Below are 22,005 nucleotides of genomic sequence, written 5' to 3' on the forward strand. Positions count from 1 at the left end.
AAAGTCTTATGGAAATGATAGAGGATGGATGGATGGTAGCGGATTCACAAGCCCGCAAAGACTTGGGAAAGCTTTTTCCCGTATCCTAGGCCTGAGGACGCAGAAGTTAGCGACATGGAGTTTGAAGCACCTGAGCTTCCAGATTCCACGGTCATGAACGCCTCATTTGTCGGTAGACAGAAGAAATGCCATGATTCGCTGTTTCCTGACCGTAGGGATTCGCTACATAATAGAGACTTGGGAATGTACGCAAAAGCGAACAGAAGAAGAAGAGATAGAAAAGGTAATTAGTTGTGATAGCTCTATTAGAGTCATCTGTCCTTTGGTTACCCTTTTGCTTACCATTACTCCGTTCAAAGTTAGGGAGTGCAGGCCTAGAATAAGAATTTCAGGAACAAGAAAATACGATCTTGGGCAATACGATGTCCCGATCTCCGATCGGACACATTTACCTGTGAAACTGCAGTTCTATGTACTGATGGACACCCAACTGCTCCTCGAAGCAGCATGTTTTAAATGGCTAAAGCAACATCATCCCGGTATTCTAGCATCCTGCCATTGGACGCACGAGCTTGATACAGAATTGCACCTCTTCCACAGACAATTGAACGGCCATAAGATTAAAGAAAACACGTTGAGACTTACTGCCAATCAACGAACGAATAATTTTCTCGGCTTACTAGACAAAGTAGACCAGATCCGCCACAGCGCCGTACACCGCACATGACGACTTGCCATCGAAATTCTTGATAAGATGTTGGAGGATTCTATCAAGCTCGCCAAAATGATGAAGGATGATGAAGCAGTGGTGAATCTGAGAGATATCCGTGAATTTGTGTCAACATGCGCGAAGAATATTCATGGAGGACTGAACATCAGAGAAGATGGTCGAAGCTTCCATCAACACATCGAGAGTCTCAAAAACAAAAATAATAGCATGATTGCTGTGTGAGATAACTCTCAGGAGACTGCAATGGTAGAGAATCAGGAGTGTACGAGAGAGCTTGATAGAAGATATTTTCCCAAAAGCACAGCTGTGAGATAGATAGCGTGTGAGCTCGAAATGGGATATTTCACTCACTGGGCTAGGTTGGAATGGCAAAGTAGAAGGGCTCATAGAATTTTGTAATGACTGATTGATGAAGGGACAAAATGACTAGCACTAGAGGCCTAACTTAGTAATTACACATGATAAACACTAAATGCTCTTCGCCACAGTGGTAAATGCTTTGGGTGAGGGGACTTGAGGCAGTTTTTCCTTTAATTTATCCTCACAGATACGACTGTACAATGTCGAATGTACTCTGAGGCTCTTGGAACACAATAACTTCTACTAACTTCTTGTTTATTGGTTGAATCAATCCAAAAAATGAGTTGCCGTCTGTTGGCTGAATTAAGATGGGATATAACCCAAACCATGCCTTCCAAGATAACGATGAATGTTCTAAAATTATTGACACATAAATAGTCAGGTGAGATTTTGGCTGCTCATCAAAGCCGGATTAAGCTAAACTCACAGTCTTAGTGTGATAGAAGGTCGGGTATCACTCATTCGATGGCATGATTTTCGATTGTTATTCTGTACAGACAATCATTTGAAAGAGCCGTTGGAGGATGGGAATGATTGATGCATTTATTTATGTAGTTTTACATGATATATTTTTATTCTTTTGGAGACATAAACTTTGGGTCAAGTATTACATGTAGCATCAGCAACGTCCCGTCCCATATCGAAAACTCCATTGACAATCCAAAGGTCTAATAAGGACCCTTTCAGATGCCTATCTACACCATCTAACCTCTGATTCAATATGAAAAGAGGGTTTGACTTTCAATTCTGTTCAAATCAACTCTTGCTATTTACCAACATTGATTTTTTTCATCTGGCCGCTTACAGCACATCGACGTCTCCCAAATAACACCACAAATTCGGTGGACATTCCTCAAGAATTCGAAGTCAAATATCGGCAAAACAAAAAATTACCATCATAGAGCGGAAGTATGAAGATGATGTAAAAATAATTGATAGAAAATGGCGCGAAAATGAAAGGACAAACACATGGTCAAAGAAGGACATAAGACTTGACATTTTCCAGAGCGAGAGAGTGATTATCAAAGAGTCTATTCGGGCTGTGGAATGAGAAGATAGATGGAGCGTTATGAGAGCCGGTTCGAGCGATAGGTACCGCCGGTTATCAATCGACAAGATTCTGGGTGCTTTTAAAATAAGTACTGGACGAATCATTGTCAGAGCAAGAAAAACTCACAGTTCATCTGAACAAATGGCATTGGGAGGAACTCTCTTGTTTAGATTCGAAGCTGTATATAAATCGCTTCATTGTGTTTTGATCTCAAGTTGTCTATTATCGCAAACCTACAAGACACGAATGTGAGAAGCTAAAAAAATTTCTCTTTACGATCGACCTACCAAGAGGAGTTTCAATCTTCAAAAACACCACCTTGATAGTCATGAAAGATAAATTCGTTTGCTTGTCGGGGTTGATGACGAGAATGGTTTACTTGATTCAATTTTGCTAAGCTATCAATATAAAGGGCTGCAATTCGCTCTTCAGAGAGAACAAATTATAATGTGACTAACATAATCCCAATGCTGGCTAAATCTGCGCACAAGCGTAGACTATGGGAAGGAATTGCTCTAGTGTATCATTTTTCTAGCTATCACCTTGGGTTATCAACATCTGATGACTATCTTCTTGGATGTAAAATGACCAGTCAAATGTGTCATCATTGTCACTGAACTTATCCCTATTAGGGTATGCTATAGCAAATAGGTTAGTTTATTATGAATATACGAAGACAGCAATTACATCATAGAATAGTTGTTACCGGGAGAGAGAGCCTGATGAAAATGCGACGCTTACCTCGTATTACTAGGCAATCATACGATACATCGAAATAGTCAGGTGGCAGTTTATATACTGAAACAAAAGTTGTTCATTCGTGCGCCATTACGGGTCTGTCACCGAGGCTTAACGGTCGTGCTGACATCGACAAATCCTCCGGTACCTCGTCGACGAGATCACCGTCGAAGGTCTCTTCTTCCCCTCTGAATTATATCTTACTCTTCTTCTTCACCACTCTTTTACCATTTTATTTTTGGTGCATTTTTCTATGCTCAAAAGATGCGTTATATACCTACCTATGGCTGAGAATTTTCCTCTTTTTTTCCCCCTGGGTTAGGTAATCAACAGGTGTAGTGAATTGGATGGACCTAGAAACGTTTCAATTTGAGAGAAATGTACGCAGAGAAATGGCTGACACTCATGATAGACCAGTGACTATAAAGTTACATTAACCCAGTACTAATTCTGATCAGCCTCGACCGAACAGGTCCAGAGGACGCGCAAGTCCTCTAAAACCTACGTTAGATGTCGTTGAAGAAACAATTATTAGTCAGAAACTCGCTATGTCGGCTAATACTCGAATTGGGGCTCTAATAGTGGGTCTTAGTGCCATAGCGATATTAGACGATTCGGTAAATTTGATTTCATTTGACTTCATTCAAATGATTCTTCAACATCTCGATGCAGCATAATCCAAAGGAGAAAAGATTTGGGGAAATGGTTTGAAGTCGCTGGCTCGTGGGACGGTACAGGCTAATACTTATCTGCGTCAGAAAACACGAAGATAATGGATGCAGGGTTACAATAAGTATAGTGCGTGTTCTAATTAAATGTATATACCGTATTGATTGGATTAGAATGAAATATTTGGTTATTAGTCATACTGAATTAATGGACTATGTTCTCATCTAACCAAGAATCTTTTTTTTGGATTATAACAGAATATTTAAATAGACTTTATACCCTATATTTATAAGCTAAAAAGTCTATAATATTTCAAATTATAAAACATTAATTGGTTTATAAGACGAGCTTCAACCTTATACTTAAACAGATTTTTTGCTTATAAGATAATATCACCTAATCCAATTAATACGGTTCAATGAGCTTGACTAGGTATATCAATTACTTTGATTACCTAACACACCTGATTCTCTTAAAATACTTTCTGAATCGAGTGCGTTATTCGGGTTGTTTCACCTCCAAAGAACCTTTTTTGCCATTACCCCATCCTTCCCTAGCTACCAAAGCAGGATGATGTTTTCGTAACCAAGAAATGCATGAACTTGTAAGGATATTTTCAGTCTCCGTAAGTATAAATTGTTCCAAGCTAAGATTATCCATGGGAGTTTTATCATTGACAGGTATGTTGTAGTCGCGGAGGTTGCAATTCTTAATCTGGGGGGGAGGGTATGGAGCATCGGAATCCCATTCGGAAGTGGAAATCCAGTCGGAATTAGATTCATCTTTGTCTAGTTAGCCAAATTTTATCAGTGCGGCATGAGAATCATGATCAAGGTGGATTGCATACTTGCTGCATCTTGCTCTGCGCCTTCGCGACCCGCAGGTTCCCAAAATCCAAACGTACGCTGGACTCCATACATTCTTCGATCGCGATTGTAAAATCCTTGACGATGCTTTCGTTCTATCTTTTTCTTGGCTGGTTTTACCTTCAGTCAGGGTTTTTTCCTTTGGTTCTTCACCCATCATTACTGACGGTCCAGACGATGCTTGGTCGGGTTTGGTGTCTTCGACTTGACTGCCATCAGGTTGTGGCTCCTTGTGTGAAGATGAGCCCCTACCGTTGAAAGACATCTTGAATGTTTGGTAGAGTGAAATGTGTGTAGGGTTAGGAGAGAAACAGTGTTTGTGGTGGGATTATCGAGGGTTATAAATAGGAGCTCATGACATGTACGCTACGGCAGCTGGAGCTCGGCCTTTTGCTTGAGTCTTCGGTTTTGTTGAACTCTGGTCAGTGAATACGAGAAGGCGGTATAGCTTCAGAAGGATCTTCTAAGAGACCATAGGGACTACCCCGCTCTAATGAATACCTTCCAATTAATACCTGAAATTTCCACTTTGTCGTTCCCCAGGCAAAAGCTTCAAAGTTGATCTACCGTTCTTTACTAAAGTTCTGCAACGACGACAAAATCATGACACTCCTCTATGTTCAACTAAATGTCTACGATGGCGGGACAGGTATAAATCCAGCTTTCCTTGATCACAATATCTCCACCCCTTCACTCGGCAATTACAACTCTTGAATACTATATGAAAAGCTATTAGTTCCCTAGCAAGAACGCACGAAACATCAAATCAGAAAGTTAAAGTAAGGGTATAATTTTCTTTTCATAACATCTATATTTTATCACCTGCTCGCTTCTCTCCCTCTTCCACCAATTTTCGCTTCACTAGCACTACCTACTACACCCTTAGAATGGGCCTAAAAAAGCCCGTCCTCTCTTCCCTTCTCTCCTTTCAGTCATCAACCTCAGCGTTACTCTCGCGCTACATATGGTCTTTCAGTCATCTCGTCTTCTCTCAGTATGCCATTGTGCCACCCGTTCGGCTCCACGACCTCACAACTTCTTCTGCATGGCGCCCTTGTTCCCTTGCACGTTCACTCTAAGACGCACAATCCCAATTCACGTGTACCCAAAGGCCGCCTGAAAGAAGAGAAAGTTCCGGGAGACTTTTCCGGAAGATCGTATTCGCTCAGAGAACACGACCACAAATCCTCCCCAAATCAAGCCCATCTCTCGAATCAGACCCACTTTGCATCGAAAAAGAAGTCTGAAAAAAGGAAGCAAAATAGAAGAGACATTATATTCATACAAGCCACAAATAAACCATAGTCAACGAAAGAGTTTTCGAAAAAGGATATTCGATTCTATGTACAAATTTCTCGTTGCCCATCCACACTATCTCCGCATTTTGGGTATCCATAAAAGCAGAGCATTTACTAATCGCTACAGTTGATATACAAAACTTCGTTACCTTCCTTCTAACCCCATACCCGGTCATCTCCCCGAGTCGGCTTTGTACTTTGAACTTGATCGAACGACCAGCTAAGCACAATTATTTTGAGACTGTGTTCTTTTGACCCACTGTTCCATTACCCAAATCTACTTTGAATTCCACCAAATTAACAGTATTACCGCCTCCCATCGAAACATTCATTGCAGATAAGTTCTCGGAGCTTTGTTGATTAAAGAACTTTTGTAATTCTCCTTGTGCGGATACTGCATTATCCAAGTTTTCTTGCTGCAAAACAAAAAGGACAGTGACTCTTGCAAAGTCTAGCACCTCCTCAGTAATAGTGAAGACGGCTGTTGGGTCAACAGTGGAGGTTGTCAAAGTTACAGATGCAGTTCCTGTTGTGGTTGGAGAGGAAGTTGTAGAAGGTGAGGCAACAGAGGTCGATGCTGCTGAGAAAGTTTGAGTGGCCTGAGACTGAGAGGAAGTAGGTGTTGCTTGATTAGTGGAAGAGTCTACTGAGATGATATTTGTTGAGATAAATGTTGAGTCTGGACTTGCAATTACTCGAATCTCAACATCTGTGGGGACCTGCTGCACGTCCTTCTTCACCTTCTTGTCCGTGGTAGACGTCACTTCAGCACTTGCATCTCCCATTCTTTCATCACTTCCATCAAAAGTGACTAGGGAATTTTCCGACGCACAACTCAAATTTCCTTTGTTAAATCTTGCTAGAATTGTGTTCTCAAACAAGGGGATCGAAAAGTTGGTTTGAGCGGCTGAAATGAGTCGGGGTATCGAGTCGCCAATGGTAGTGTTTGCAGCAGTGCTTGATGACGTTGTTGTGCAACCCGAAGATCCCGAGACTGCGCATGTGCTACCTGTAAATCCATTTATGCATAAACAAGTACAGATACTATTGTCGACGAAAGAGGTTCCGCCATTCTTACAGGCAGTCGAAGCGTTTGCAGTGCAGCTTTGTACAGTAGTTGCGGTTGCAGTGGTACTTGTGGAGGGTTTGTCAATTACGAGAAATTTAAGAGGTACGACGACGGCGGCCGCAATTATTATGAGTAGAATTATTAAAACGACAATGAAACCCCAGCAAGGTAGACCACAGCACTTTCTTTGCTTTTTTCCAGTTGCGACAGATTTTGGATCATTTGGATCGTATTCTGGCCACATTGATAAAGGTCGTGGAGCATCGCGGGCAGGCGTCTCACGACCGGGAGGTGGAAAAGCTGATAACATTCCGGAGAGAGTAGAACCTCGTCTGTCATAGTTGGGAGAAACTGAGACATGTTAGAGCTTGTATTATAATAGAGAAAAGACTACCACTTACGTTCAATTTCTTTCTCACTGGGAAAGTCTCTGTCACTTGGAAAATCATCAAGACCCATTCGGCTTCCTGGTCTTTTACCGCGATCCATCATTGAAGCTAGTCTTGTTGCTCTCCTAATTAGATCCGGTAAACTTGTCAAACTACCTCTTGCCTCTGCCTCCCTTACGGCATCAATATTGAGACGTGGTGGTCGACGGATTGCTGATAGCCTGCTAAAAGGTCCTCCTTCGTTTGCAAAGGGCGACTTGGTTCTAATCGAGTCACCAGGTAGTGCACTTGCTGCTTGATATGCTCCGAGCATAGCGCTTGCACCCGGGCTCTTCGTTCCATCTCGTGAGGGTGGATCGGTCGTTACGGCCATAGCGACGGTCGGAACTGATTCGTCAGAGCTTGATGGGGTAGGGTCAATGAGACCAGTACCACCAGCTAAAGGTGAATTTGGATTTCCTGGCATTGGCCATTGTGTTGATCTTTGAGCTTCTGCGGGACTGAGCGTTGATTTCTGTAATGGTGCTGGGCCCAGTCTCTTGTTGTCGGATGGCGGCATGGGCATTGCAGCAAGTCGTGCCGGGTCGATCTGACTTGAGGATCGGGTCACGATCATGGACGGTCTCGCTCGCTTGCCAATACTAGCACTTCTAATCAATCCTCGATCGTCATTGTCATCCGATCCTCGAGACTCCCGACCTTCTGATACTGCATCGAACCTTCTATCATCTTCATAATCATCATCATCCTCATCCGATCGATAATAACCAGGCGATTCTGGTCCCCAACTCGAGGGTATAGCTGCACTTGATGCATATGAACTATGTGAGCCTGGGAGTGTTCGTGGACTGAGGCCCATGCCCTCTGATACCTCTGGGATTGGGGAGACAAAGGAAGCTTGGGAATAATATGACGAGGCACCTCTTCGGGAGGTTGGCGGTGGTCCTAGATTAGCACTTCTCCTTGCCGATGGTGGGATGGCTGGTACGGGAACAGGAAAGTCGGGTATTGTACCAACTGATGAAACAGTCGAAGGACGTGATGATGACAAAGGCGATTGTAGTGATTGGTAGTTTTGATCAAATTCATCGTCTCGATTTCGTGGCGAGCCACGGGTTGGTGGTGGTGGTGGTGGGTATAAATCTTTTGGTTGTGGAGGTGGTTGTGGTTGATATTGAAAGGTTGGGGTGATATCTTGTATTCTGGACGAATCAAGGATTGAAGGTACATGACTAGGTCTTGGCGGTCTCTGAGGAGGGGGGCCGCGATTAGGAGGAGGTTGATACTGCTGAGAATCTGGACCAGGATTTGTTCCCTTTAATGGCCATTGTGGTACTTGAGTAGGTCGAGAAATCGCCAGACCAACTGCGCTTTGACCACCATTCTTGGACGTTCCTGGTGGATTTTGAAATTTTGCTCTTGGTGGACTTGGAATATTGCTCGGTGATGAAGGATCATAAGGTCTTGGTGCAGGTATCGATTCGGTAGGCCTACCTGCTGCCGCTCTTTCTCTTGCCCTCTTCACCGATCCACCCCTTGTCGGCGCATCCCATTGTTGTTGACTCATCTGATAGAGATATTAAACCGTTCGTACTACCAATAGTGAAATGATATCGAGGTATCCGCAAATTCGGACCAATATCCAATCGCTCGGATTCTTCCGTGTATTTATTTCGTTCGTATCTGCATGAAGCCGTTCCGTTGAGATTATTATTTTCGCACTTGAATAGGTTTCTTTTTCCACCACCTTGTAAATGACCAATAGCTTTTCCTAGGATATGCCGCGCCACAATGAAACTTTCAGCCGGTGATTGAACTTGCGTACCGAATTCTTTTCTTTCCTTTTTGAAAGATGTTGAGGGCGAACCTTGATGTTAGAAGAATATAGACTTGCTAAAGAGCGTAATTTCGGTTCACTGGGAACCGTTAATGAAGATAAAGAAGGATTGAATATCTATTGGACCGATGTATACTTTCGCATATCAAAGCTCAAAGGTGATTCGTATGTAGTGAATGAAAAAGCCAATCAAGTCAATCTGCAAAGATGAATGTGCACTGTGGCAATTTTAGAGAGTGTAAACTACTCAAGCACAATCAATTAGCAACTATCGCCAGCGACAAATGACCTGCGCGTAATGAAAGCAAGAAAACACAATAGAACCAGGGGCAAAAGATTGACTGGAGACGAAGAGGGGCCATAGGGCAAGATACAAGATGGTCTCGGTATCAACTCTCGAGGGCTTTTGGCTAAAAAGAAACTTCAAGTAGATAGTGTGCCTTAGTGATCAATTGTGAAAAGTCATAACAGTATGAGATATGAGAATGATCCCATGCAACGAGGTCGTCACAACTAAACCAAAAGCCCGAAAATTCCTCACCAGGCACACTACGGGTAATCATCGAGTATGTTGAAATCGTTCACATACATTTGGTGTTTCGCAAGCCTGCGTGGATCCTTGAATTGGTATGAAGCCTTCCCTGAACTATTCTTTCTTCTCTCCCAATATTCCCGATAGCTTCCTGAAGTCGAAGAGAGAATGTATAAATCCCTTCGTCGACCTCAAACGTTCTGATCTTCAAACTTTCTTATTGTGGGAGAAGCCAGTCTCTCTGGGTACAAGTTAAAAGATTGGGTGCCAGTATTTATTTTGACGAGGGAATCTGACTGTATGTAGAAGAAAGCTTTCAAAGCTTGTATGTAGGTAGGTATTCTTTGGTTGTTTCAGAATCGAGATCCTATCGCCAGCCTATTGTATCCAAAAAAAGAGCTTCGAGCCCGTCGGTCGATCAAGCAATGCTGCAGCGCAAGGCTTGTGTTATGAATTTAAAGAAAGTTATCGACAATGAAATGAAGCCACAGGAAATCGAATTGATTCGAGTTCGAGTTCGAGTTCGAAATCGAGAAAGGCGTTGAGAAAGGAAGTGGTGACTTGGGAACCGCTTCGACAAATAGGAAGGAAGGATCTACGATTCTTCTCGAATCACCCCAATTTGTTCGCACCGGTCAGCAAAGAGAATGAATGGTCTGATCAATATCTACTCCCCTGGTGAGAACCTGGCAATTAACAAATTTGGGGGGCTCTTCCTAAGGGTACATGCTCTATTTCTTCGTATAAATGAGGGGAATGGGGGCACGCAGTACATAGAAGAAGTACTTGGTGTGGACAGCAGCGCAGAGAAAACAGTGCCGTGCAGGGTAGACACTCAAAGTACTCTATTCGACCCTTCAATGTGATAATTTGACTGGCTGACGGGCATGAATCTTGCAGAAAGGCCTTCAATCTGGACAAAGTTTCTATACCTTGTTCCCCGAATTATCCATGACCCATACCATTTGACCCATGGATAAGGGCTATGTCTCTCGCCATACAAAATCTGTCCCCTGCTTATGCAAGGTGATGAAAAAGACATTGGAGAGGAAATAACAATACTCTGTACGATTGAAAAAGGAAAGGTTCCAGTTGCAAGGGACCGTGGTTATTGATTGATCAGACCTGAATTCTTGGAGAGGTTTTTTTTTGTTTACAGGTCGTCAAAGAGGTCTCGAGAGTTTTCTGCGGGTCACCACATTAGCAGGGACTAAAAGAAATGTCGTAGATTTAGTTTTTGTATCTCGATTTCATTGGTGGGTTGAAAGCTAAGTCGACGCCATGCCTCAGTACAATTTGAGGTCTAATTAGGTGATTTAGATGGGTTAAGTTGGTTTAGTTGATCAGTTGTTCTAGAAGAGTATGAAATATCAAAGCAGCAGGATTTCTTTTGATACATTAGGGTGCTCGCGTCGAACAAACGACCAATGGAATACCTGATAGAGCGTGATATTCATGGCCGCTTTTATCATTCTTATTACACAGTTACACCTTCCTTATCATGATGCATTATCTTAGTTACCAACCTATTTCGATACCAAACACCAAAGCACTCCAGCTCCTGCCATCTCCTTTTAGCCTGTGAGTAACGGCCGCACGGGAAACGGGCGAATCCAGGAACAAGCAAGGAGCGTGGAAATAGCATCACGACACAGCACAACACCACACAACAGAGACAAATGCAAACAGACTAATCAACTCTTGGGGACAGCTACTGACTACCTACTGGTACTCATATACACTCACACTATACATACTCAAAAAGCTTCAAGCAATTACCACGCATGCGAGTCACACGCTATAATCCTTCACTACTCTGTATCAGCGAAACTCCTGAAGCTTTTCAATAAATTCGGTAACTTCAAATTAGACATCTTCATTCCACTCTTCCACTTTCTACATAGTAACCTCGTAGGTAATGGTCCTTCCTATTCTATCTCACACAATCACAATCATAATCCCTGCTACCCTCGTGGTTTCCTATCCAAGACTCTAGTCCGAGCAATCTCATTCCATCGTTTCAGATTAAATAGATTCTCTATTCGCTTCGCTAGAGGATCAAGGATTACGTTACAAGGGCCAAAAACCTGTTGAAACCCATCTTTGATTATTTTCGCAGAGGTCAAGAACAAATCAAATGTGTTCATTTTGCTTCAAGAGACTCTGAATTCCGCCCCAGTCTAAAGAGGTATTTACTTTGTGCGAAAGAATCCTTCCTTCTTGTTGCTTCATGTTCGATCTTTTTCTCTTCGCACTTTTCGTATTCGCCGTATGCCCATTTTCATCTCATGTATCATCAGCTCAGGAGGTTGGGAATCTTATGTCAGCTCGAGTCTCGAGATCTTGCCTTGCATTGGCGAATTGCGTGCATCAAAGACAGTTAGATAAATCTGCAGGTACACACATCTTGCATCTTACTCAAACTCGAGGGGGGAAAAGAAAAGGTACAGTACACAGGAAGCATGTGCAAGCAAGATAATCGGATTTTCATCACACCGTCTTTCCGTAGGTGACAAGTAACAAACTACTGAGACGTGAGGTGAGGTAATACGAGAACGTGTTCCTTCCTCCTATTTCTCACAAAAAAAATCTCCGCGCTCGCCGCCCTCAGATTTTATCACAGTCGTATTTCAACGTTCTTTTTCAACTTGCGCAACGATCATCCTAATTATAACGCAAACGCAGATCCTCCATCTACTCACGCGCAATATACCAAGAGGTTTAATATGGCGTTAGTGTCGATGTCAAGCGCCCCTAAGAGTCTAAGACATTTCCTGGCGATAAGCGGAAATGAACTATGGGGTCTTTATACTATATTTACTTTGGCCTTCAATTTACGGACTATACATATTAAAGTTCAATATTGTTTACGCGGTTTTCAATTTATTGAATAAACGGCCCAGATTCAACTAATCGAGTCTGATATCGTCATGGTGGAGTTGTATGTACGCAAGGCGGGTGCGAACCGATGGAGGAGAGGAACGGAGAAAACTTCACTAGTTTTGTGGAACTTGTGAATTGCATATTTTTCATCTTTTATCCTGGGTTCGAGAGTGGATACGCATTCGGATTCGTTTTCTTCAATTTGCTGTTCAATGTTCATCCTTCTCAAGAATATTTCCACGAAAACCTCTGCCCATACTTTCCGAAATTGCATGCCAGCATGTCAGTCCTGAAAATTTGCAAAGTCGCACTTCTCCGCATTCGCTCCAGAGGTTCCCTTTCCTTCTAGCCCTCTCATCCTTTCAAGAAAGAGATTAACACTATGCCGGCTTGACGATCCCGGGTGTCGTGACTCCAAAGATTCGTATTTCTTTCTTACACAGTGGAACGTGGTTGCCAGCGCAGTGAACGAACGAGTGCTTCCCCAATTTCGGCAGTGGTTCAAAATTCATGCTGCAGAATATTACCGGTGTCCTACGAAGTACAGACCACGCTGTCGTGAAACTCAGGACATGATCCTTTGAGGCTTTCAACGCAGGTACCGTGTTCATCCTAACATTCCCGCCGGCATATATGTATGTCTTGTCTTAACTCGTATTTCTGTGACACTCGCATTTTGAGCCTCTCAATTGTCATTGCAGTGAGACTTCTGATGATACAAATCATGCTCGCCGTAGTATCTAAGTGTTACGATTGTCAAATTGTCAAATTGTCTTCTGTCACCCATCACACGTGGAATAACGGCTGCCCAGACATTGGAAATTGTACAGACCTTGTGGTTCTCGTGATATTCTCTGCTCTGCGATCTGGGGGCTGGATATAATATGATACTCAAATCGATGGTTGACTGTACAATGCTAACTCACAATTGCTGTATGAATATCGTATGACTGAAGACAAATATCATCTGATCTTTAAAGTTCGAATGAAATCTACCATGTGATTCAAGAACCTGTAGGTATACCTACCTAGTATCAAATCATATGTTAGTATTGATATAACGAAGTAATAATCGAAATCTACCACTCTATACTATCGTCATCATTTCCTACTCTATTTATACATCCAGAATCACGACGAGCTCAAGAAAATTTCAAGCACCGTTACTCGTTGTTCTACCGCAAACCCTCTTTTCTCGGCCTCAATAGCTTACAGATCACCATCAAATCACCTCTTAAGACACCAGCGGAAGAGGAACATCCCATCTTGACTTTCCACCTTAGTCACCCATCCAATCCCAATCTTTTATAACCAAAAAAGCTGAAAGTTATGGATGTCCAATTACGATAGCGAGGTCAACGGGGTTATCACCATCTACTGGTGAATACTTTGAGTATCTATTAAATAAACTTTCGAGCATTATGATCCTAGTCTAGATCAGAGAAATATTTTCAAAGAAGCTCATAAAGGCACTTAACTTTCAAAAGGATGTCGAAACCAGTATCTTTTCCTTGTCCTCGATTGAGAACACCTAATGCCCCAGAGAATTGTGTTGGTGAGGGTACAGGTCTTTCAAGGTTTGGAGATGAAGAATCGTGGGGTGAAATTGGTATATTTAGCTCCCCTTGAAGGGAAAGGGCATGGATGATCTGATGACAATATTCTTCAACAATATCTTATCAGTAAAGACATTGCAAATAAACTTCTTCCAAGGAAGAAAAATATCTCCCATCGCTCACAATCCCACAAACTGAAATCTCCTCTCCAGTCGCCAAATTGAGGCAACAAGCGGAGAGAATTTTACACACTCGAAGTCGTTTCACATATCGTTTTATCAAACCAAAATTGCCCAGGAGAATCGCTCTTATTCCTGAAAAAGTATCGCGTAATTCTTGCTTTATGGCGGCCAAATCAAAAGTAGTCCTGCATGAACAGGTGCACTGGACCGCCTCTTTCGTGTGCGAAATCTTAGTGGCTGTCAAAACTGTCATCAAAATGGCTTCGCAGTGACTTTCTCTTGTGTGGCAGCTTATGTGCTTGAAATGATTAGGTAGGTGTAATTTGACGCTGACTGCTTGACTTTCTGGCTCGCAAATATCTTATTTTATCTTCGTCAATTACTGTACTTTTCGCAGCACTTTGGTAGTACAAAGCAATAGATTCTTCATCGCCATAGGAGTGGACTTTTTAGATCTAACAAATTAACTTCACACATTAGTGCATTATGTTTTCTCTACACTCGAGATGTCAAGCCGGCGGGCATGGAGATGGGCACTGTACTTGACTGAACGCATAACTTTCAAATGAGAAATTGGAAGTTAAATAGAATGCTCAAGGATCGAGGTAGTGGTCAGAAATGAAAGCTTAGAGAAAATCACGCCCAAGGACTTACGATTAGGCAAAGTTTGTAAACTCAATCTGGAGAAATTTCCTTTTTGGCATTTAGAAGATGGGGAGACTTAGCAGAGACTGAAGGGCCAAGAAAAGCCACTCTTGCGCAGGATGAAGTGGTTATCTAGACGAAGGGACACCGAACGAATGATTGGTAACTCGAGAAACATGACAGCACAGGTTGAGAGCGAAATGCATAGATACAACGCTGGTCTAAATACATTCGCACGATGTATCGACGCGTAACTAATGGCTTTAGTCAGATAATCCGAAATATAGATACTACAGCCCGATCTATCAACAACAGTAATGGCTCGGTGAAAGGTGCTACCGAGATCGGTAAATCAAAATATTTACGCTTCCGTGTCTCGAAATCTACAAAACTTGCAAATAAAAAATCAATGCTGGTGTTTTTTGAGTTCACATCGATTCAAGCTTGAGGCTGATATATCTAGCTAAGGTTCAGCAAAGGAAACAAGATAGTGAAAGGAGGTGAAACCTAGATATGAAGAAGGTGGGAGTATTCAGGATTTAAACGTTACTTATGCAGACAAGGAAAGATAGAAATCGCATATTAGATGCGATTTACGGGATCAGAACTCTGACATTGAATAATAGCTTTCAGGAGAGACATCTTTAAATGGTTCAAGAATGGTCAATATTGTTTGCGCTACTCCAAGAAGATATCTACCTGACCTCACAATGTCAGGAATTAAGATTTCCTTTGGTCTTAATTGGGAAGAGATGCAGTTCTTGTGGAAGGGGGCGCTCCATGATTAAGAGGTCAGAACGAATGCCGGCCTAGCATTCATTACTAGAGGATCAGGTTTCCTTGAAACAAGAAGAATCTGAATATGGATATTCCGGAACAAGATTTTTTGATGGACAATCTTATCGGGTTCTTTGGGGGTATGGGGTTTGGGAACACGACTGAGAATAAGTCATCAACCGAAGAAGTCATCGGCAGTCAGAGTGACTGCGCTGATGAGCATAATAGCCTAGTGATTGCACTCGCAAGATTCCAACCTCATACACATGTTCCCGCTTGGTGTTGATGCTATGAATATGAGATTCAGAATGTCCTTTCCGGGTGCAAAGTGTCTAGGTAAATTAAGAGTCGGCCACGGTGGTCAAATGATTACGTGCGTCGTAGAGTGAAAGATGTGTGCACCAATTTTGAACATAAGAAATACTATTTGAAGGTAAGACCATTTTGGCATTAACCTCAAGTCTTTTTGTCGCAGCTTATGGAAAGCATACCTAGTACTTGGCCGCTTAGCGAGAATAGGCAACAACATCTTGTAGCGTCAAATCCAAGGACAAGAAAGTAGAATGGTGATAGAATTCTACTCATTGCTCAATTGCATTCCGCGGAAAATACCTCATGATCTCAAAATATTTCACTAAAATGCTTTTTCCAACAATTTTAGGTGTCGGGTGAGACTCATATTCTTTTCACTTGGCATACCACTGACATAAGCTTAGCGCAGGGATTTATGTACTCCTTTTCCTAGCAAACTTCTTCGGCATTACTCCCATGGTTGTCGAAAAAGTTAATAGCACCTTCCAATCTTCTTTTCCAGCTCGTGAATCTCGTCTAGTAGACTCAATACTTGAAGCGGCCTCCCGCATGGCAGCGGAACGTCGTCTACTAAATCCCGCCTTCAATTACACCATGCGATCTATATTCAGCACTATCAGTTGTACGGTTTATAGCTATCCCTCTACCGGTGGTATATTCATCAAAGACAATGCCAATATTGTGGATATGAATTTCCTATCTCTGACTCGTCTTTACCCAACTCAAAGATCACATGATCCTGTTGAAGAGGATGAATTTTGCGTCTTGATGCGAAAAGTTGGGGCAATCTGGTGGAGTAGCGAACGTCATCACGCGATCAAATGGACTTCTCTAGATGATGATTACCAAGAAGCAGGTGTGCCGCCCTCAATGCTTGCTAATGCACAGAAAAGAAACTTAATCTTTGGATGGCCAAAAAACGGAGGTGTTTGGGTATTGAGGTATGATACGCATGAAGGCATGAAGAATTATTTGCCGAGAGATCTCGGGAGAATTAATTTGGCAGTGGATATGGATGAGAGGGTGCAGATCATGCGGGAATATGATGCTACTTTCTATCAAAACGAGCGGGACGTAGAAGAACTTGGTGATGGATATTGGAGAGCAGAGGCCGATGAGTGCGAGTGATGATATGGTCAAATTTTTAACTGATTGTTCCATCCCCTTGAGTTACAGGCTGATGAGCTATTCGTTTTATTCGATAGTAAGGCGTCATAGTTGATATCCGGGAAGCTTGCTCGGAGCCTCGTATTGCATTGTTCGAATTTTGAGAAGGGATTCTTGGAAATTGGAGTCATAAGGCCCAAGGAAAAGTGAAAGCAGTCCGGTTTCAAACTCTCAGTGTCTATATTTCTTGAGTTGATTAGGAAATGCTCAGCCAGGAATCGAAGCAGTCGCAAATTGCATATATTATAACGATGGCCTTTGGAAGGCTCCGTTTGTGGAGTCGCGGATTGGTGTCATCTGAAACCGGAAACACCGCCTGGAAGTTGGAGCAAGAAGTTTAGGTATCCAGAAAGGCTTTTTTATGATACCCTTAAGATTCTGGTAGCCTGTTTGACCTGAAAGATCGAGATTTCACATCTTTCGAAACGAATAGGCTTCTTCTGCCGTTCTCACAAGCAGATTGTCGACCCACAATGCTATTTCTTACCCCGTAAATGGGTTGTTTTTTCACATGAATGCTGTGAGAAAGTTATAAACAGAAGATAGTAAGACGTTCAGGCTACGAGCGAATCGAGTTCCCCATCCGATAAAAGCCCATATGTCTCAAACCTTTTCACGTACTTCGGGACATGAAATTTCCTGCTCTCGGAAATTGATAGAAGCATGATGAAAGTCAATGGAATCGGAACTCTTTTTCAGAAGACATTGAAATTCATGATAACAAATGTCACAGCTGGATCAAGTTTGCAATATCAGATTGCATTTCTAGGTTCGTATATTAGTGAAGGGAGAGGGATGATGTTCGCTAAGGTTCACCAAGAAAGTGGAGCAAGGGGGCGGCGACGAGCCGGTACTTATATTTTCAGTACATTCTTATGCCAAAAATAAGTTTGCACGCTCTTAAGACATTGCAAATTAGAATGTGACTATTGTCCAGTACTCCATATTAGAGAAAGCTTTTGATGTCTTTATTTACCGAATTCAGTGCCTCGCGAACATCGTGATCGAGTTTTGCGCGACGACCAGTCTACGAAAGAAGGGGAGGATGACCACAAACGATGAATAGCAACATCACAACCCCACAACCTCGCCGGCCCAATAAGAGCCTAGCGCAAGGCTGACCCGAGTTTGTCATGTCCCCTCCTTATCTCCATCGATAGATATCCTCTCTCAAAAATGCACCATGTCTTTTCGATTCCCCTCTCTCGAACTCCGTCTCTCTTCCACACTCAAATTCTTTCCCTTTCCTCTAGGTCCATAGTTTTGCCACGTTTCCGTAGATTTTGCTCAGATACGCAAAGTATGTCTACAAATGGCACGACACCCGCGGAGGGGTCTGGACTAAGAAAACTTAAGATTTTGATGTTGCATGGTGTGTAGTTTTCTCCTCCTTTTATGTATTCGCCCTCTTCATTCGAATCGCTAATTTTATACAGGCTACACTCAATCCGGGCCGTCCTTCAATTCCAAGACCAAGGCCCTAACCAAACTCCTCGCTCGCCAATTCCATCTGTCTCATCCCGTTTACCCCGGCGGCATCCAGCTCCTATATCCCACCGCTCCAATTCCCCTTCTACCAGCCGATATCCCCGGATATACGCCCTCCTCCGACCCGTCCTTAGCACCAACCGACGCATACGGATGGTGGAAACGCGAGACCGGCGGAGCTAGATATGCTGGCATTGAAAAAGGCCTCGATACAATCGCAACGACAATCCGCGAAGCAGGAGGAATTGATGGAGTTATTGGATTTTCCCAAGGTGCATGCGCCGCATATTTTGTAGCCAGTTTATTGGAGGCGAATCGCGAAAGTGCTTTTGCGCTCCAATGCGTTAAAAACCCATCCGAAGCAATCCCCTACCCCTCCTCCTTTACTGTCCTGAAACAACAACTCCACCACCCTCCCCTCAAATTCTGCATTTCTTATTCCGGCTTCTACGCACCTTATGATGGATACGCCGCATTTTATACACCCCCTCTAAAAACACGTATTCTGCATGTCATTGGAAGTTTAGATACGGTCGTGGAAGAACATAGGAGTATGGCTTTGGTAGAGGCGAGCGAGGAGGGAAGCAGGGAGGTGTGCTATCATCCAGGGGGTCATTTTGTCCCAATGGGAAAGGAATTTGGTAATGTGGCTGTGGGTTTTATGGTTAAGTGTTTGGATGAAAAGAAGCCAGTGGCTGAAGAGAGCGTCGAGGATATGGATCTTCCTTTCTAAGCTGGAGAAGAGCTTTAATCAATGGATTGAGTATACATAGGATCAATGGAATCACAGAGCTAGAATTAGATAGATAGGCATGGGCAAGAGATTCATGTCATTTAGAATCTAGAATAATTGTACAAAGAGGTAGGTATCATTAATGGTAGATTAGGAAAGATCATTATGCCTTGACCTTTCCGGTTTTTGAGCCCTTTGATGACTTGTTTGGTTGGATTCTAGCCATCATTTCCTCCTTGGTGATCAAATGATCAATTCTCTCGAGCAATCCTAACAAACTCTTCATATTTCCGCTCCATTCATTAAGGACATCATCCGCATCTCTTGGCTTAGCAAAGTTGACGATACGAGCAGGTCTGTCAATCTTGGCAAAAACAGTTTTGGCAGTGACCAACTCGCTGATGTATTTCTCCGTCTCATCTTCCGTCAGATCGAGAAGTTGTGTTAATCGGGGCATTTGAATTCGAGTATAGTATTTGGCAACAACTCGAACGTTGTGTTCGATCACACGCTTGCGTAGATCCTCCCAACGCTTATTTGCTTTGGGGTCTGCAGATTGACCTTGTGAAACATCAAAAACATCGGTTCCACAGAGGTGTGGGCCAAATATCTTCGAGACCTCGGGCCATCTCATGAGTTCGGGGACTGTGAATAGCTTGAGGAGTTGGGCATCGAGAGATACTTGGCTGTTGCGAGTGTCTTTGTGGACGCGGTGGAGAAGATCGGATTGTTCGTTATCGTAAGGGGCTAAGATGACGTAGTAGATGATTCTTTGCAAAACCTGTGCTTATTAGTTCTATTCTCGAGAGAAGTGAAAGTTCAAAACTTACGGATTGAAGCTTCTGGGGATCCTCTTCAACAGCTTCTGTATCAAGAACTTGTCTGTAATGCTTGCAAGCATCAAGGTATTTGTCATCATGCTTCGCCAAAGTGATTTGGTGTTCGTAGTATTTCAACTTGAGATCAGTCACATCGTCCTCCTTTGGCTCTGGAACATCCTCTCCCTTCTTTCTTCTCTTCTCTCGATCCTCTGCCTCCTTCACTAACTGCTCTGGAGTCTTCTTTGGCTTTCTTGACAGATATTTGGTACTGATCTTCCGGCTCAAGATTCCAGCTTGTGTCCAATCGTTGTTCTCTATACATAATGCAACCTGTGCCAAGATAAATTCCGTCTTTTCTCTCCTCTCCATAGATCCAAATGTCTCTACTTGCAGCTCGCACAAAATGTCCGTTGCAGATTTGAGATCACCCTGTTCCTTCTTGATATCGGAGAGAATTCTAGTAACGCGGGCACGCTCAACTTCGACGAAAATCTTTCCCTCCGTAACTGTACGCAATGTTTCAATTACTGTAAGCTTCGTCTCGAGGTTTGGTGTCGAATCCAGGAACTCCATAACAACCTGTACCATCTTTGTTGTAGCTTGTTTAAGTTGCCCATGTTTCTTTGATAATAGCAGAACTTGTTCGTTCAATAAACTCCAATCGTTGGCGTTCTTGCAAATAGTGACAATTCCAACAAGAATTCGGGATGTTGATGCAAGATCTGATGCCTGTTGGAAATGTTAATGGCTTGCGCATATGTGTAAAGTCTCCCAGTCTGACCTGTCTTGTTTGTTTTTCCAACACTGTAAGCTTCTCGATGGCACCTTGCACGTTTGTCTAATGAAGTAAAATATGTCAGAAAATCTCGTAGACGATTTCAATCACAAAAGAGCTATACCTGTGCAAGCTGTTCAGCTTCTGGAAGCTGTGTGTCAACCTCTTTGGAGAAGTCCTTATCAGGCTTACGAATAGTTTCGTCAGACATTATGGCAAAAGATAAATTGATTTAGTTTTGGGGTATCGAATCAAAGAACAATTACAAGAAAGACGGTAAATCCGTTGTGGTGATATGTAGAAGGAGTTGTTTGAGAGTTCTAGGTTGTCAACCTTGACGCGGCAACTATTGAGCTTAGCTTCGCACTTGGTTCGTTCGGTCACCGGAGTTTGAGGGACCGCTCGACAGCCTCATCATGCTTACTCATCAATCAGGCGCCTCTGGATGCCAGAACTACATCGACAAAAGGCATCAATGCTTTATTCACTGAGCGTTCAGAAATTCTTGCATGATACAAAGAGTTTCCATCATTGCTTACAAATATTTGCATATATTGAGGCTTTCTCAGATACTGTAGGAAAATTGTCCACCCTTTTCACATTCAGCGTTGATCTCGGAGTCTCTCAGGTATACCAACAGTTTACGGCTTCCACTTGTCACTTGCCACTAAATGCCTCCATATTACATCGTCCAGTGACGATTATAGTCCCCTATCGAAATCGATTCGGGTCCTGATGGTTCGATCTTTCAACTTTCTCAGCAGAATGTCGAATTAAGGCGTCAGATCATTTACTGCCTGCCATCTTTTGACGTGGAACGCAATCGACATTGGATTTCACACTCAAGCCGTCCTGGCGTCGAAATTCGATGTATGCGATCATATGTTCATTTCAGAAAAGTTAATAATGCCAGGCTTTTATTGGTCCTTTCGAAAGATGCATGTCCGTTTGCTGCAACGATCTAAACCGATGATGTTAACACAGTCACAGCTGATGGAGGAATCTTGCGAACCACTTCTAGTCCTCGCCATGTAGTGTGTCTATTAGTACGCCGGGCCAAGCATAATAAGAAGACTATATGCCAGCGACATTAGTATTCTACCCATCAGCTGTAACAGGCATTTATC

General features: G+C 42.9%; 6 protein-coding genes across 6 annotated transcripts; 3 read left to right on the plus strand and 3 right to left on the minus strand.

Moving 5' to 3' along the window:
• Positions 1-114: 114 nt before the first annotated feature.
• On the plus strand, positions 115-727 carry EAE97_007177 (uncharacterized protein; the record flags this gene model as incomplete). Its single annotated transcript, XM_038877691.1, has 2 exons — positions 115-283; positions 360-727. The coding sequence occupies 2 exons, from the start codon at positions 115-117 to the stop codon at positions 725-727; spliced, it is 537 nt and encodes a 178-aa protein (XP_038731176.1).
• A 3,319-nt stretch (positions 728-4,046) lies between these two features.
• On the minus strand, positions 4,047-4,679 carry EAE97_007178 (uncharacterized protein; the record flags this gene model as incomplete). The annotated part of the gene is made up of 3 exons (XM_038877692.1): positions 4,047-4,336; positions 4,396-4,509; positions 4,535-4,679. 3 exons carry the CDS (start codon positions 4,677-4,679, stop codon positions 4,047-4,049), a joined length of 549 nt encoding a protein of 182 aa, XP_038731177.1.
• A 557-nt stretch (positions 4,680-5,236) lies between these two features.
• On the minus strand, positions 5,237-10,670 carry EAE97_007179 (uncharacterized protein). The gene is made up of 4 exons (XM_038877693.1): positions 9,837-10,670; positions 9,597-9,780; positions 7,183-9,250; positions 5,237-7,132 (listed from the first exon to the last, which is right to left on the minus strand). Exons 3-4 carry the CDS (start codon positions 8,735-8,737, stop codon positions 5,943-5,945), a joined length of 2,745 nt encoding a protein of 914 aa, XP_038731178.1. The 5' UTR covers positions 8,738-9,250; positions 9,597-9,780; positions 9,837-10,670; the 3' UTR covers positions 5,237-5,942.
• Positions 10,671-16,221: 5,551 nt separating this feature from the next.
• On the plus strand, positions 16,222-17,022 carry EAE97_007180 (uncharacterized protein; the record flags this gene model as incomplete). The annotated part of the gene is made up of 2 exons (XM_038877694.1): positions 16,222-16,250; positions 16,299-17,022. The coding sequence occupies 2 exons, from the start codon at positions 16,222-16,224 to the stop codon at positions 17,020-17,022; spliced, it is 753 nt and encodes a 250-aa protein (XP_038731179.1).
• A 1,341-nt stretch (positions 17,023-18,363) lies between these two features.
• On the plus strand, positions 18,364-19,282 carry EAE97_007181 (uncharacterized protein; the record flags this gene model as incomplete). Its single annotated transcript, XM_038877695.1, has 2 exons — positions 18,364-18,433; positions 18,498-19,282. 2 exons carry the CDS (start codon positions 18,364-18,366, stop codon positions 19,280-19,282), a joined length of 855 nt encoding a protein of 284 aa, XP_038731180.1.
• Positions 19,283-19,355: 73 nt separating this feature from the next.
• Positions 19,356-21,269, minus strand: EAE97_007182 (uncharacterized protein). Its single transcript, XM_038877696.1, has 4 exons — positions 21,003-21,269; positions 20,885-20,941; positions 20,113-20,832; positions 19,356-20,063 (listed from the first exon to the last, which is right to left on the minus strand). The coding sequence occupies exons 1-4, from the start codon at positions 21,087-21,089 to the stop codon at positions 19,446-19,448; spliced, it is 1,482 nt and encodes a 493-aa protein (XP_038731181.1). The 5' UTR covers positions 21,090-21,269; the 3' UTR covers positions 19,356-19,445.
• Positions 21,270-22,005: the final 736 nt, after the last annotated feature.

This window comes from Botrytis byssoidea (genome assembly GCF_014898295.1).
Source record: "Botrytis byssoidea strain MUCL 94 chromosome Unknown BBYS_014, whole genome shotgun sequence".
Taxonomy (NCBI): domain Eukaryota; kingdom Fungi; phylum Ascomycota; class Leotiomycetes; order Helotiales; family Sclerotiniaceae; genus Botrytis; species Botrytis byssoidea.